At 40.2% G+C, this 14,649-nt stretch overlaps 1 protein-coding gene across 1 annotated transcript in view; it reads right to left on the bottom strand.

Moving 5' to 3' along the window:
• Positions 1–1,222: 1,222 nt before the first annotated feature.
• LOC145416077 (uncharacterized) overlaps positions 1,223–14,649 on the bottom strand; it is a 145,828-nt gene continuing 132,401 nt past the window's right edge. Inside the window, exons 2-3 of the mRNA XM_080285170.1 lie at positions 2,484–2,991; positions 1,223–1,834 (exon numbers count right to left, since the gene is read on the bottom strand). Of these exons, the coding sequence (XP_080141296.1) occupies positions 1,223–1,834; positions 2,484–2,991 (1,120 nt within the window). The remainder of the gene's footprint in view (positions 1,835–2,483; positions 2,992–14,649) is intronic.

Below are 14,649 nucleotides of genomic sequence, written 5' to 3'. Positions count from 1 at the left end.
AGCAGGAAATACAGATAGAGGGAGACAGTTCCAGAGCTGACCTGTTGCATAAATGAAAGACTGGGAGTAACGGTTAACTCTTGCATTAGAGAGTTGGACAGAAAAGGGATGAGAGTTTGCTGCCAGACGGGTGCTACGCGCACGTCGTAGAGGTGGAGGAATGCAAGCAGACAGTTCAGAGGAGCAGTGACCATTAAAGTAGCGATAGAAAAGAGATAAAGATGCAACAGTGCGGCTACGGGAAGTAAGCTGCAAGAGGACGAAAACTTTAGTCTAATTAAGGATAAACAAGAATAGACAAAATTCACTGAAATGAGAATTTGCAATCCTTCGTAGATCATGGCCACACCTCTCTCTTCATAGATAATCACTACAAATCTTCCTTCATAGATCATCACTACACCTCTTCCTTATTAAATCATCACTACACCTCTTTCTTCATAGATCATCACTACCTCTCTCCCATTATAGTTCATCACTAAACTTCTTCTTTCATAGGTCATCACAACACCTATCCTTTATAGCTCATCACTAAACCTCTTCCTTTATAGCTTATCACTACACCTCTTCCTTCATAGATCGTCACTACACCTATCCCTCCTCATCACTAGACCTCTTCCTTCATTGATCATCACTACACCTCTTCCTTCATGGATCATCATTACATCTCTTCCTTCATAGATCATCACTACACCTCTTCTTTCATAGATCATCAATACACCTCTTCCTTCATAGTTCATCACTACACCCCTTCCTTACATAGGGATGCAGACAAGGCCCGATAATCGTCGGGTAAACAAGCTCCCTAACACCTCTTCCTTGGCGATTTATTATTGGCTACGAGTGATTAATATCCTTCTGTGGTTTATCTAGGCATAGTATAGCGATATAGGAGGGATTTATAAAACACAGAGTAGGACGATACGGTGCATGGAGGAACATAAATCGCTGACGAAAAGATGTTAAGAAGCTTCCTTTAACCAACAAGAATACGAACTCAACCCACCGCCCCATGATACCGTGGGTCGCTTTGGGAAGGGTTGTTGTGTTGATAGGCAAGAAGTGGGATCATACAGGTGAGATTGTTGGTGTATTGGAGTTATACACTTAAGTACACTTAAGTAAATTTCACACACCAGTCGAGAAGATGACTCTATTCTGTGCTCTCAGACAGTAGGCTGTATAATGGCTGTGGTGGTGGTACAGATGGATCAAACTTAAATCATGCATTCTTCCAGTGGTCGTCCAGACGGTTCTTGAACAAACTGACTGACTCAGCTTCGGCAACTTCTGATGGGAGTCCATTCCACATATTGACTGTCCGATAGTAGAAGCTATTACATTGCACACAGAATACCCCATCAGCAGGACGATGCTGGAATAACTGTCTGTTGTGCTGACGGCTTGGTCTGTCCAGGAGCTTGAAGGATGCTGGGAGTATTTCTCTTTTATAAATGCTGAAGTGCTTCCAGAGCTCTATCATGTCTCCTCTATACCTTCTATATCTCAGTGTTGGTAAATTTAGGTGCCTGAGTCTGTCTAGATTGTCAAGATGACCAGGTTCATCCACCAACTTAGTAGTTCTTCTTTGTACATGTTTTATCTTGTTTTCTAGGTTCTTCCTGATGGGTGACCAAACGGCTTGTGCATATTCCAGGTGGCTTCGAACAAAGGCTGTGTACAGGGGTCTGAACATGCTTGGACTGAGGTGGGAGAAGACCCGTCGAATAAGACCCATTATTGAGTTGGCCAGCTTAATCTTTCCTAAAATGTGCTCTTGAAATGTCAAGGTTGCATCCACAAGTACACCAAGGTCTTTTTCTGATTCCACATGCTGCAGCTCATAGCCACAAATTGTGTAACAGTGGGCATATATAATATTCTCAAAAGCTCCCAGGGAAAGTACTTTACATTTGGATGGGTTAAAATTAAGCAGCCATTTAGACCAAATTTGCATTTTGACTAAGTCACATCGCAACACATAAGAGTCTTGATGACTTGTGATTTGTCAGAGAATTTTAGTATCATCCACAAACAAGTACGAGTTGGATTCTATAGCCTCAGGGAGGTCATTGATATATAAAATAAAGAGGGTGGGCTCCAGGACACTCCCCTGGGGAATACCACTCAGTACAGGAACTCTGGATGACTTTACACCATTGACAACAACTGATTGGTGGCTTGTGGTTAGGAAACTATTGATCCAGGTAAGAACCCTCCCTCTAATGCCGTAACTCACAAGCTTAGGCAGCAGTCGACTGTGGAGGACAGAGTCAAAGGCTTTGGCATAGTCCAAGTATCACATCGATAACTCCACCCCTGGCAACAACTTCAGAGCAATGATCGAGGTAGTGTAGCAATTGGAGCACAGTGGAGCAACCACGTATAAAGCCACATTGTTTGTGAGAGAGGGCATTATTATCAGATATGTAATCAATTAATGTCTTGCAAATGATAGATTCAAGAATTTTGCATAGAATTGCTGTAAGACTTATGGGGCGATAGTTAGCAGCCAAATTCTTAGACCCTTTCTTGTAGATAGGGGCAACCAGGGCCTCGTTCCAGTCCAGAGGCAGCTCTCCAAATTCTATACTCTTGCGGTACAGGACAGTAATGGGCTCAGCTAAATGGGTGGATAGCTCTTTAATGATTCTGGGATGAATCTCGTTTGGGCCACAGCATTTACTAATATTAACCGACTCCAGCTTCTTAAGAACACTTGATCTGGATACATGGGGTGTGACAATACAGTTATGTACCGATACAGGAAGTTGTGGGGTGGGTCCAGTAGGTTCTCTGGTGTATACTGATGTAAACTGCTTCTGTAGTATCTCCGCCTTCTCCTTATCGTCATGGGATATGGTTCCGGGATCCCCTGGATCTGGCAGCAAAGGTGCCACTCCAGATTTTGTTTTTAGTTTAGTCTTGGTAAACTTCCAAAATGCCTTAGGCTGAGCATTGGCTTGCTCTGCAATCTCCCTCTCATATTTCCTTTTAAAATTGCAGCACATTAGCTGACATTTGGTTCTCAATTTTACATACTCAAGTCTAGGTTTCTGTATCCCTATGACACTGGTTAGTGTTCGACTTATGAGAGGCTTTATTCTTTTTCTTAATTAAGCTTCTTAGCTCTTCAGGTATAGGGAACTCATTTTTCCAGTGAGGTTTATTTCCAATTATAGCTATAGGTATAAATTTTTCTCTCAGTTCCAGCAGTTTTCCCTTAATCAATTTCCAGGTTTCTTCTGTATTCAGATTATAGGTGGTTTCTTCAAAATTGAGTAACCAGTCAGATTCCACAAGGACTGCTCTCAATGGCATTATTAATCACCTTTATTATTTAAGAATATTTTTTTCATCTGAGGTGTAGATTCTGTATAACACTGGAATTTGAAAGTCAGCAGTACATGGTCACTTGATCCAAGAGGCGAGAGATATTGAATGTCAGATATCATGTCCACTTCATGGTTAGAATTAAATCCAAACATGAGGGGGTATCGGTTCCTCTGACTCTAGTAAGTTGGTCAACATGTTGGTACAGAAAACAATCTTGGATGGCCTGTATAAACCTTGATTCAAATGAGTTTTTCGATTCAGATGAGGTCTGCACTCTGCAGATTCCAGTTAATATGAGGGGCATTAAAGTCACCGATCAAACATACATGAGAATGAGGGCCATTACAAACTGTATATACAAGGTTATGAAGAGCATCATTGTTGGAGTCTGAAGCATTAGGACTTCTATATACACACCCAAGTAGCAGTCTGTCTCCTCCCCTCAATTGCATCTCAAGAAGGGTAACTTCACTAAATGTCATTCAACAGTGTGCTGATCTGAGAGACTGCCTTGTCAAGTGTTTATGAACGTATATTATTATGCCTCTATCATTACTAGGCTCCAGACTGCAGGCATAAGGTGTAAAATTATCTATAGTAAAGTCATGTATTAATCTCTCGTTAAAATATTTGGGTTTCACCTCTGTTATAGCTATGATATGGGGTTTGATTTCGGGGATTCTAGCCTTGAGCTAGGATAATATGTCTGATGTGAGGGTATCCACATTTGTGTAGGCCACTGTTAAGGAGGATAATTCTGACTCACACAGTATGGTGTTATTTGTGGATTTAGGGCTAGAATACATAGATAAATCTCTACTAGTTACACTTGCTATTTTATTCTTATTACTACTCAATTTGTCTGGTAGACCTCCTCGTTTATACTTAATAATTAATTCCAAAACCATGTTTTGAATCAGTGGTCTCATTACCTCCATTCCCTCAATATCGTCAGGCTTGCATATTACATTAGATGCTATTCTAGCAGTGTCCTGAAGAGGTCCTGAAGAGGCAGTGAACATGAAAAAAGTACTTTATAAAACTTTTGAATTTTCAATTATATGTGTGTGGTAAATGCACAGACCAAGTTGTTCTGGTAGGTTTATGTGTGTGGTAAATGTAGAGACAGACAAAGTTAAGATAAGGAGGAGCAGCAGTGTTGCCACTTTACTTTCACTCATGATCCACGTAAAAGTTACTTTTTATCCACAAAATATCCACAAAAATCATCAATATTCCACAGTGTATTCCACAAACAAATTTTCTTACTAGACAATATTGAAATCATAATTTTACTGTTGCGTCACATTTATTGACAACTGATTACAAACTTGAATGCTATAAAATTAAAACAAATTGTACTTTTTTAACAAAAGCAAAATTATATGGCACAAAAACCATGAAAAAGATCTATCCTCTTTGTGTATCATTCTTTTTTTTACTATTCTGCATCCAGCTCAAGAGATATAATATCTGCATTGTCATCATCACTTTCGGCATTTCCCTTAGCACTGAAAATTTTTACCATATCTTCAGTTGGCCTGAAAGTGACGCATGACATCCCTCGAACAGATAATCCATATCTGATCTGCAGTATTGCTTCTACTGATCTTACACAAAAACGATTTCTTAGCTTAGTGTGTACCACATTCATTTGAGAGAAAATGCGCTCTACAGAGGCATTAGAGAAAGGTAAGGCAAACAATGCCAGTGCTAGGGATGAAATGTTGGGGTATTTTGATTCCCCAGCAGAATTATTTTTCTCTCTAACTTCAGCCCAAAAAGAAACACTGTTTTCCAAACAAGACTTGGGCCACTGATCTAAATTTACAGCATTCCATTCATTTTCTAAGCTATCCATGTCACTAAAGGTTGACTGGTACTGACAGGCAATTGGTGCAATGGAGTCTTTGTGCTGGGAAGTAGCAATGGCAGGATGTAATTTTTTCAGCATTAGCAGAGTTTCAACCTTGCCAGGCAATCGAATCTGTACTTGATTCAGGAGTTCTAACAGATATTTCTGACAACGCTCTTTCACATACATTATTTGATTACCATTTAGAGGACAGGAATTAGCATAGGTATTGAAATCATATCCAAAGTTAATGACATTCAGTGGCAAGAGATAACTTGCATAATTAAGTTTAGGAAGATCTTCTTTTGGGCATTTTGACAGAAAGTATGGTTCAATTACCAGTTGCATCAGATTCCTATACATGTCAGGAAGATCTTCTGTAAGCTTTGTGATGTCTACATTCTGTCCCTGAAAGAGTTTGTTCACTCTCACAACTTCTTTAAGTGTTTTACGAACAAAAGGAATAGTTTGTTCTGGGGATCTTTAAATGCTAGGCTAAGTTGTTTTGCAGTGTGGCAGAGTTCTTTTGTAGAACATAGATCAAAGTGGAGCTTCAGTGCGTCCCACTGATCAAGAATAGCATTTACAGCCTCCAAGCGTGACAACCAGCGTGTGCCAGCTAGCCCTGGAACTTTCTTTGGTACACAGTTTTCTAAAACTTGGTACAACTCAGTGTAAGTTTGCCTTCTTTTTGGGCTGTTAGCAAACCATGTGTGTGTTTCTTTCACTATGTAGTCAACGACTGTGGGAAGCTCATCGCATGCTTTACTTGCTGCTAAGTGAAGAGAATGACATACACACTTGATTAGTGTGATATTTGGATTATCCCTTCTCAATAATGTTATGAGAGAGTGAGTGCGTCCAACCATAGCACTAGCTCCATCTGTACCAATTCCTATCAGTTTATTAATATCTAAATTGTCCTCCTGCAAACATTCCTTTACAGTCTTGTATACAGCTTCTGCAGTAGCATCTTTAAGGGGCACAAGTCGATAGAAAGTGTCAACTATTGCTCCCTTTTTGGACTGAAGAAGCGAATGCTCATAGCTAGGCATGAAATTTTCGCTTCATTTGTGCTCTCATCAACAATCAAGCTGAAATGTTGGTCTTTAATTTCATCTCTCAATTGTTTTGCGAAACTTGGTGCAAGAACATGTTTCTGTAACCGAGAACATTTAGTGCAGTGTAACTTTATTTTTTGCAAAATATTTGACTTATTATCTAGCTGTGGGACCAGTTCACCCAAGTGGTCTACAGATAGATTAGATGAATGTTCTGTCACAAACACTGCCAGTTTTAATTCTGCTATTTTTGTTGGGTCATTCACCAATGGTTGGAGACTGTCCTTAATGGATCCCTGTACTTTCCTTCCTGCCACTGACATAAAGTCCAAGTGCTTCTTCCCTGAAGCGTGAGTCAGCAGCGACTTCATATGGGCTTGAAGAACCGTCCCACAGGTCTTACAGCGGGCCTTTGTTGAGTCCCCAGGACACTGTTGTAGCCATCCTATAGTAATCAGGGTTGGCATTACAAACCACCCAAAAAAACAAACACACACACACACACACACACACACACACACACACACACACACACACACTTAAACACTGGGGTTCCTTGTTCATAAAAAAAAAAAAAAAAAAAGTAGCCCTCGCATCTAGCCTACACCATCATGGCATGTTTCCTAGTTGCAGTTCATTAAAACTGCACGTAAGAAAAAATATCCATTAAGAATGAAAATTCACAACATACACAAAACTATTTTACCTTTGAATCTGCCATCGTTTTCCCACGTACATCTGTGTATATTTCTTTTCACTCATGTTGGCACTGTTGATTAGTATGTAGTATTAGATTAGATATAGATATAGTATATAGTATAGATTATATATAATATAAAAAAGTAAGGTACTGTATTTGTAATACAAGAGTGTGAAGAATGAAACGCAAGTGACCGTGACGTACTGTGACTGGCCAAGCCAAAGGAGGACTGGGGAAGGGAGGGCAGGGAGAGACAGCCGGCTGCAGGGACGCGAAGTGAACATGAAAGAAACGCGTCAAAGAACGGAGCGTGTTTAGTAATACAGGTTCTGGGCTAAAATTTTCATTGTGCACATTTTTTTTTCTTTCATCTTATTTTTCCCTCAAAGAGTATCCACAGTCTATATCTTTCCATGAGATTTCACAAAATATTAAACATCCACAAAAAAAATCCATGGGCAGTGTACATATCCACAAAAAAATCCACAAATTTCGTGTTCACCTTGACTGTCCACAAAAGGGTCCACAAAAGTTAATTTTATCCACAAATTTGTGGATAATATCCACGATATGGCAACACTGGGAGGAGGTGACGAAGAAAACAAACCACCGCCACTACCTAAGTCAGACTATATCTATTTTTGTATCGAACACCAAAAACATTACTTATATCTTGGTGTTAATAACAATTATATGCTTGTTGTCAATAACAAGGTACCGTGAAATAGCTTTTAAAAATCTCGACACTCTTGCGTCGAGTTCCACAAGATTATGCTAATATTTCCGCTTTTACCCCTACATTATAAAGTTTACAAGATTTCCGGGAAAGTAAAAAAAAAAAAATCAATATCCAACATTAATCAATTTCAGAGAGAGAGAGAGAAGACGAGGAAGATGTAAGTTAAGATCCTGATGATCTGAACAAATCAATTCCTTTACACATCACATGAGTTTATCCCCAAAACACAAGACACAACAATGAAGAATGTGACGCATCTCCTACACCACTTCCACTATAACCTGGCCTAAAATTGCCACTTCTCAATCTTAAACGCTGACTTGTAGCAAAAGCTAAACACAATATTGTGATGCTAGTCACGAAGAAGAGTCAAGTTCATGATTCAGAGCCGCAGCATTGTTTTTATCTGCCTCTGAGCTACGGGCAATAAGCTGCATGAGGACGAAAATTCTGGACTAATTAAGGTTAAACAACAATAGTCAAAATTTACTGAAATGAGAATATGTAGTCCTTCATGGATCATAACTACACCACTTTATTAATAGATCATCACTACACCTCTTTCTTAATATCCTTTTGTACTTTATCTACGGTAGTATGGCGATAAAGGAGGGATTTATAAAACACATAATAGGACGACAATATGTAAAGAGCAAAGTAAATCGCTAAGGAAAAAGTGTTAGGGATCTTCCATCAATAACTAGAATACGAGCTCAATCAACCTTCCCACGATAGCGTAGGTCGCTTTGGGAAGGGTTGTTGTGTTGGTAGGCAAGAGGCGGGATTCAGGCGAGATGGTGGGTGTGGTAGGTTTGTGTGTGGTAAATGCACAGACCAAGTTGGTGTGGTTGGTTTGTGTATGGTAAGTGCTCAGACCAAGTTGGTGTGGTTGGTTTGTGTATGGTAAATGCACAGACCAAGGTGGTGTCGTTGGTTTGTGTATGGTAAGTGCTCAGACCAAGTTGGTGTGGTTGGTTTGTGTATGGTAAATGCACAGACCAAGGTGGTGTCGTTGGTTTGTGTGTGTGTTGTAAATGCACAGACCAAGGTGGTGTGGTTGGTTTGTGTGTGTGTTGTAAATGCACAGACTAAGGTGGTGTGGTTGGTTTCTGTGTATGGTAAAATGCACATATCAAGTTGGTACGGTTGGTTTGTGTGTGTGTTAAATGCACAGACCAAGTTGGTGTGGTAGGTCTGTGTGTATGGTAAATGCACAAACCAAGTTGGTGCGATTTGTTTGTGTGTGTTGGAAATGTGGAGATCCTGGGGGTGGGGGAGGGGAGCGCTCAAAACAAACCACTTCCACGACATAATTCATACCATATGTTTTATTTTTGTAACAGAATGTAGAAAATATCAGTAGACAGATGTAGAAGGAAACCTTGGAGATCAGTACAAGGTACAATACTGTACAGTATGTTCTACAATTCATTATACACTTGCGTCGAAATTCAAAATAGTATGCTAATATATTTATTTTTCGCATAGATTTTGAACTTTACAAAGTTCACCGAGAAAAGGAATAATAATGAGATTAACCTAAACCTTAAATCTATTTCTGTGTGTGTGTGTGAGAGAGAGAGAGAGAGAGAGAGAGAGAGAGAGAGAGAGAGAGAGAGAGAGAGAGCTAGAGATGCGAGAGAGAGAGAGAGAGAGAGAGAGAGAGAGAGAGAGAGAGAGAGAGAGAGACGCAGAAGTAGACCAAGGAGGATGACCTGAACAATTACATTCCTTTACACATCACAAAAGTTTACCCCCAAAATCAAGGCACAACCATGAAGAATACAGCGCATCTCCTATACCATTTTCACTTTAACTTGGCCTAAAATTGTCACCTCTCCTTCACTAACTAGTAGCAAAGGCTAAACACTACATTTTGATGGTAGTCACGAAGAAGAGCCAAATTCATAATGTAGAGCCGCAGCACTGTCTTTTTCTGCCACTGAACTACGGGAAATAAGCTGCAAGAGGACGAAAAATTTGGCCTAAAATTAAAACAAGAATAGACAAAAATCACTGAGTGAGAATATGCAGTCGTTCATAGATCATCACTACACCTCTTCCTTCATAGATCATCATTACATGTCTTCCTGCGTAGACCATCATTACACCTCTTCCTTCATACATCATCACTACACCTCTTCCTTCATAGACCGTCATTACACCTCTTCTTTACTTTGGGATGCAGTCAAGGTCCTTGTTCACGTCGGGTAATAAAGAGCCATAACACTTCTTCCAATGCAATTTATTCTTGGCTCTGAGGGATTAGTATCCTTTTGTACATTAAGCATACTCAGGCGATATTGGGGGGATTTATAGAACACAGAGTAGGACGAAAAGGTGTATCGAGCAAAATAAATCGCTTAGGAAGAGGTGTTAGGGAGCTTCCTTAAACTGACGAGAATACGAGCTCAACCAACCTTTCCGCAATAGCGTAGGTCGCTTTGGGAAGGGTTGTTGCGTTGGTAGGCAAGAGGTGGGATGCAGGTGAAGATAGTTGGTGTGGTAGGTTTGTGTGTGTGGTAAATGTGCAGACCAAGTTGGTGTGGTTGGTTTGTGTGTGTGGTAAATGCGCAGACCAAGTTGGTGTGGTTGGTTTGTGTGTACGGTAAATGCACAAACCAAGTTGGTGTGGTTGGTTTATGTGTACGGTAAATGCACAGACCAAGTTGGTGTGGTATGTTTGTGTGTGTGATACATGCACAGACCAGCTTGGTATGGTAGGTCTGTGTGTATGGTAAATGCACAGACCAAGTTGGTGTGGTTGGTTTGTGTGTGTGGTAAATGCGCAGACCAAGTTGGTGTGGTAGATTTGTGTGTGTGGTAAATGCACAAACCAAGTTGGTGTGGTTGGTTTATGTGTACGGTAAATGCACAGACCAAGTTGGTGTGGTATGTTTGTGTGTGTTGGAAATGTGGAGACCAGATGAAGCTGAGATCCTGGGGGTGGGGTGGGGGGGAACGATCAAAACAAACCACCTCCAGTACATAATTCAGGCCTTATATATTTTTTTTAACGGAATGTCAAAAATATCATAAAACAGATGTAGAAGGAAAGCTTGGAGATCAGTACAAGGTACACTATAGCATGTTCTAAAATTCACTACATACTTGCGTCGAATTTCAAAATACTATGCTAATATTTTTACTTTTCGCCTAAATCTTGAGTTTAACAAAGTTCGCCAGGAAAAGGAATAATAATGTGATTAACCTAAACCTTTAATCTATTTCTGTGAGAGAGAGAGAGAGAGAGAGAGAGAGAGAGAGTGAGAGAGAAACGCAGAAGTAGACCAAGGAGGATGATCGGAACAAATATATGAAGAAAGAGGTGTAGTAATGAGCTATGAAGAGGTGTATTGATCTATGACGGATTCCATATTGTCAGTTCAGTCTTTTTTCTCTTTTCTTGTTTAACTTCAAGCCAAAATTTTCGTCCTCTTGCAGCTTATTTCCCGTAGTTCAGTGGCAGAAAAAGACAAAGCTGCGGCTTTGCATCATGGATTTAGCTCTTTTTTTCGTGACTAGCATCAAAATGTAGTGTTTATCTTTTGCTACAAATCAGCGAAGGAGAGGGAAAGGTGGTAATTTCAGGCCAAGTTAGAGTGAAAATGGTGTAGGAGATGCGCTGTATTTTTCATGGTTGTGCCTTGTTTTTTTGGGGTAAACTTTTGTGATATGTATTGGAATATAATTTGTTCAGTCCTCCTTGGCCTACTTCTGCGTCTCTGTCCTCCCCCCTCCCTCTCCCTCTCTCTCTCACTCAGAAAATGGCATCTTCCCGCTCTCTCTCTCTCTCTCTCTCTCTCTCTCTCTCTCTCTCTCTCTCTCTCTCTCACTCAGAAAAAGGCATCTTCCCGCTCTCTCTCTCTCTCTCTCTCTCTCTCTAAGGAATGGATTAAAGTTGGATAATAAGTTTTTTTTTTCTCTTTTCCCGGAAATCTTGTAAACTTCATAATATAGGGGAAAAAGTGAAAATATTGGCATAATGTTATAGAACTCGACGCAAGAGTGTCGAGAGTTCATAACCTATTGTACGATACCTTATTATTGACACCAAGCATATAATTTACTGTTACTAACGCCTAGAAATAATTAATATTTTTGGTGTTCGATACAAGAATACATAATAGTCTAACTTATGCAGTGGCGGTGGTATGTTTTGATCGTTCCACCCCACCAAATCTCAATTATGGCTGGTCTGCACATTTACCACACACACTGACCTACCCCACCAACTTGGTCTGTACATTTACCACACACACAGACCTACCACACCAACTTGTTCTGTACATTTACCACACACACACACAAACCTGCCACACCAACGTGGTCTGTGCATTTTACCACACACACACAAACCTACTACACCAACTTTGTCTTGTACATTTACCACACACACAAACTTACGACACCAACGTGGTCTGTGCATTTACCACACACAATAAGTCCACCACATCAACCATCTCACCTGCATCTCATCTCTTGCTTACCAGCAAAACATCCCGTCCTAAAGCGACCTACGCTACCGTGGGTGGAAGGTTGGGTGAGCTCGTATACTTGTTAGTTAAAGGAAGCTGCTGTTTTCGTAAGCGATTTATGTTCCTCCATGCACCTTATCGTCTTATTCTGTGTTTTATAAATCCTTCCTATATCGCCATACTGTGCCTACATGAATCAAAAAAGGGTATAAATCACTAGTAGACAACAATAAACCGCTAAGCAAGAGGTGTTAGGGAACTTCTTTACCCGACGAGAATACTGGCACTGTCTGCACCCCTATGTAAGGAAGAGGTGTAGTGATGATCTGTGAAGGAAGAGGTGTAATGATGATCTTTGCAGAAAGTGATGTATTGATGAACTACAAAGGAAGAGACGTATTGATGATCTATGAAGAATGAGGTATAGTGATGAGCAATGGACAGGGTGTAGTGATGATCGAAGAAGGACTACATATTCTCAGTTCAGTGATTTTTGTCTATTTTTAACTTTAATTAGGCCAAAATTTCAGTCCTCTTGCAGCTTATTTCCCGTGCAGAAAAAGACAATGCTGCGGCTCTACATCATGAACTTGGCTCTTCTTCGTGACTAGCATCATAATGTAGCGTGTATCTTTTGGTATAAGTCATCGTAGAAGAAGGAGAGGTGGCAATTTTAGGCCAGGTTAGAGTGAAAATGGTATCGGAGATGCACCAGATTCTTCATGGTTGTGAATTGTGTTTCTTTGTTTCAAGTTTTGTGATATGTAGAGGAATATATTTGTTCAGGTCATCCTCCTTGGTCTGCTTCATCTTTTTCGTCCGCTTCTCTCTCTCTCTCTCTCTCTCTCTCTCTCTCTCACACACACACACACACACACACACACACACACACACACGAACAATTTTTGTTTCTATCAGAAATTTATATATTTTTTTTTTATTCCATCACTTTTAAAGTTTATAATTAATTTTAAAATATGAAAATACTAGTAAAATATCATAGAAGTCAAAGCGTATTTGTAGGAATTTTTATATATATATTTACCTTTCATTTAACTTTATGATTGGAAGTGTTAGGAAAGAATGTATATTACATGTTTTAGTAAATTTAATACAATAATGAACACAGCTTAATTTATGGAATGTAGGAAAATTGATTTCATCCCTACGTCCCGTTTGTTCCTTGTTTGCCAAGTCTTCGCATTTACCACTCGCACAAACATGCCAGTTGCCACACGCTATGGATCAGCGCACTTACCACATGTGCTTGGTCTGCATGTTTACCACAAGTTCTCCGTATGTACATTTATCACACACAAACTTCACGGAAATTATAGGTCTGCGCATTTACCTACACACACACAGAAACATACCACAAAAACTTGGTCTGTGCAAATACCAAACACACAAACCTACCGCCCTTGGTCTGTGCATTTATCATACACACACAAACCTACAACACCAACATGTTCTATGCATTTACCACACACACAAACCTACCACACCAACTTGGTCTGTGTATTTACCACACACACAAACCTACCACACCAACTTGGTCTGTGCAATTACCACACAGTCGAACTTACCACACTAACTATCTCACCTGCATCCCACCTCTTGCCTACCAGCACAACAACCCTTCCCGAAGGGACCTACGGTATCGTGGGAAGGTTGGTTGAGTTCGCATTCTCTTTGGTTTAAAGAAGCTCCTTAACACAAATTCCTAAGTGATTTACTTTGCTTGTTACATCTTATCGTCCTATTCTGTGTTCTATAACACTCTATATCTCTTGACTATGCATAAAGCAAAAAAGGATATTAATCTCTGGTAGCCAAGAATAAATCGACAAGGAAGAGGTGTTAGGGGCCTTCATTACCCAACGAAAACAAGGGCTTTGACTGCATCCCTAAGTAAGGAAGAGGTGTAGTGATGATCTATGAAGGAACAGATTTTTTTTTTTTTTTTTTAATGTGTTCGACTTCTGGGCATAGGAATCACAGCCTGCTACCAAGGCCCAGTAGTCCTCTTAAATACCATACACCTATACACGTCACCACTTCGGCGCTAACACACACCGTCCATACTGAATACATGCTAGGGCTGTCTCATACGGGAGTAGTGCATTGGTATTAGCGGGGGTATTTTTTCGACATGTCGGCGGGTCTTCTGGTAGATCAGTAAAGTCAGCTTTTTTGAAATTCAAATCCTTAAACTTTTCCCTGCCCAAGCGAGGATTTGAACGTAGGGCCGATAGGACTGCAGGCCACCTCTCTACCGATTGAGCCACCGCCTACCCCTGTGCAGTGATGAGTTATGAAAGAAGAGGTGTAGTGATGGTCTATGATGGAAGAGGTGTAGTGATGATCTATGAAAGAAGAGGTGTACTGATGATCTATGAATGAAGAGGTGTAGTGATCTATGAAAATAGAGGTGTAGTGATTATTTATGAATGAAGAGGTGAAGTGATGACCTATGAAGG

This window comes from Coenobita brevimanus, chromosome 104 (assembly GCF_032717465.1).
Source record: "Coenobita brevimanus isolate Jiangsu-jjx chromosome 104, ASM3271746v2, whole genome shotgun sequence".
NCBI lineage: Eukaryota > Metazoa > Arthropoda > Malacostraca > Decapoda > Coenobitidae > Coenobita > Coenobita brevimanus.
The sequence above is the reverse complement of the archived record's forward strand: the minus strand, read 5'-3'. Positions and strand labels throughout refer to the sequence as shown.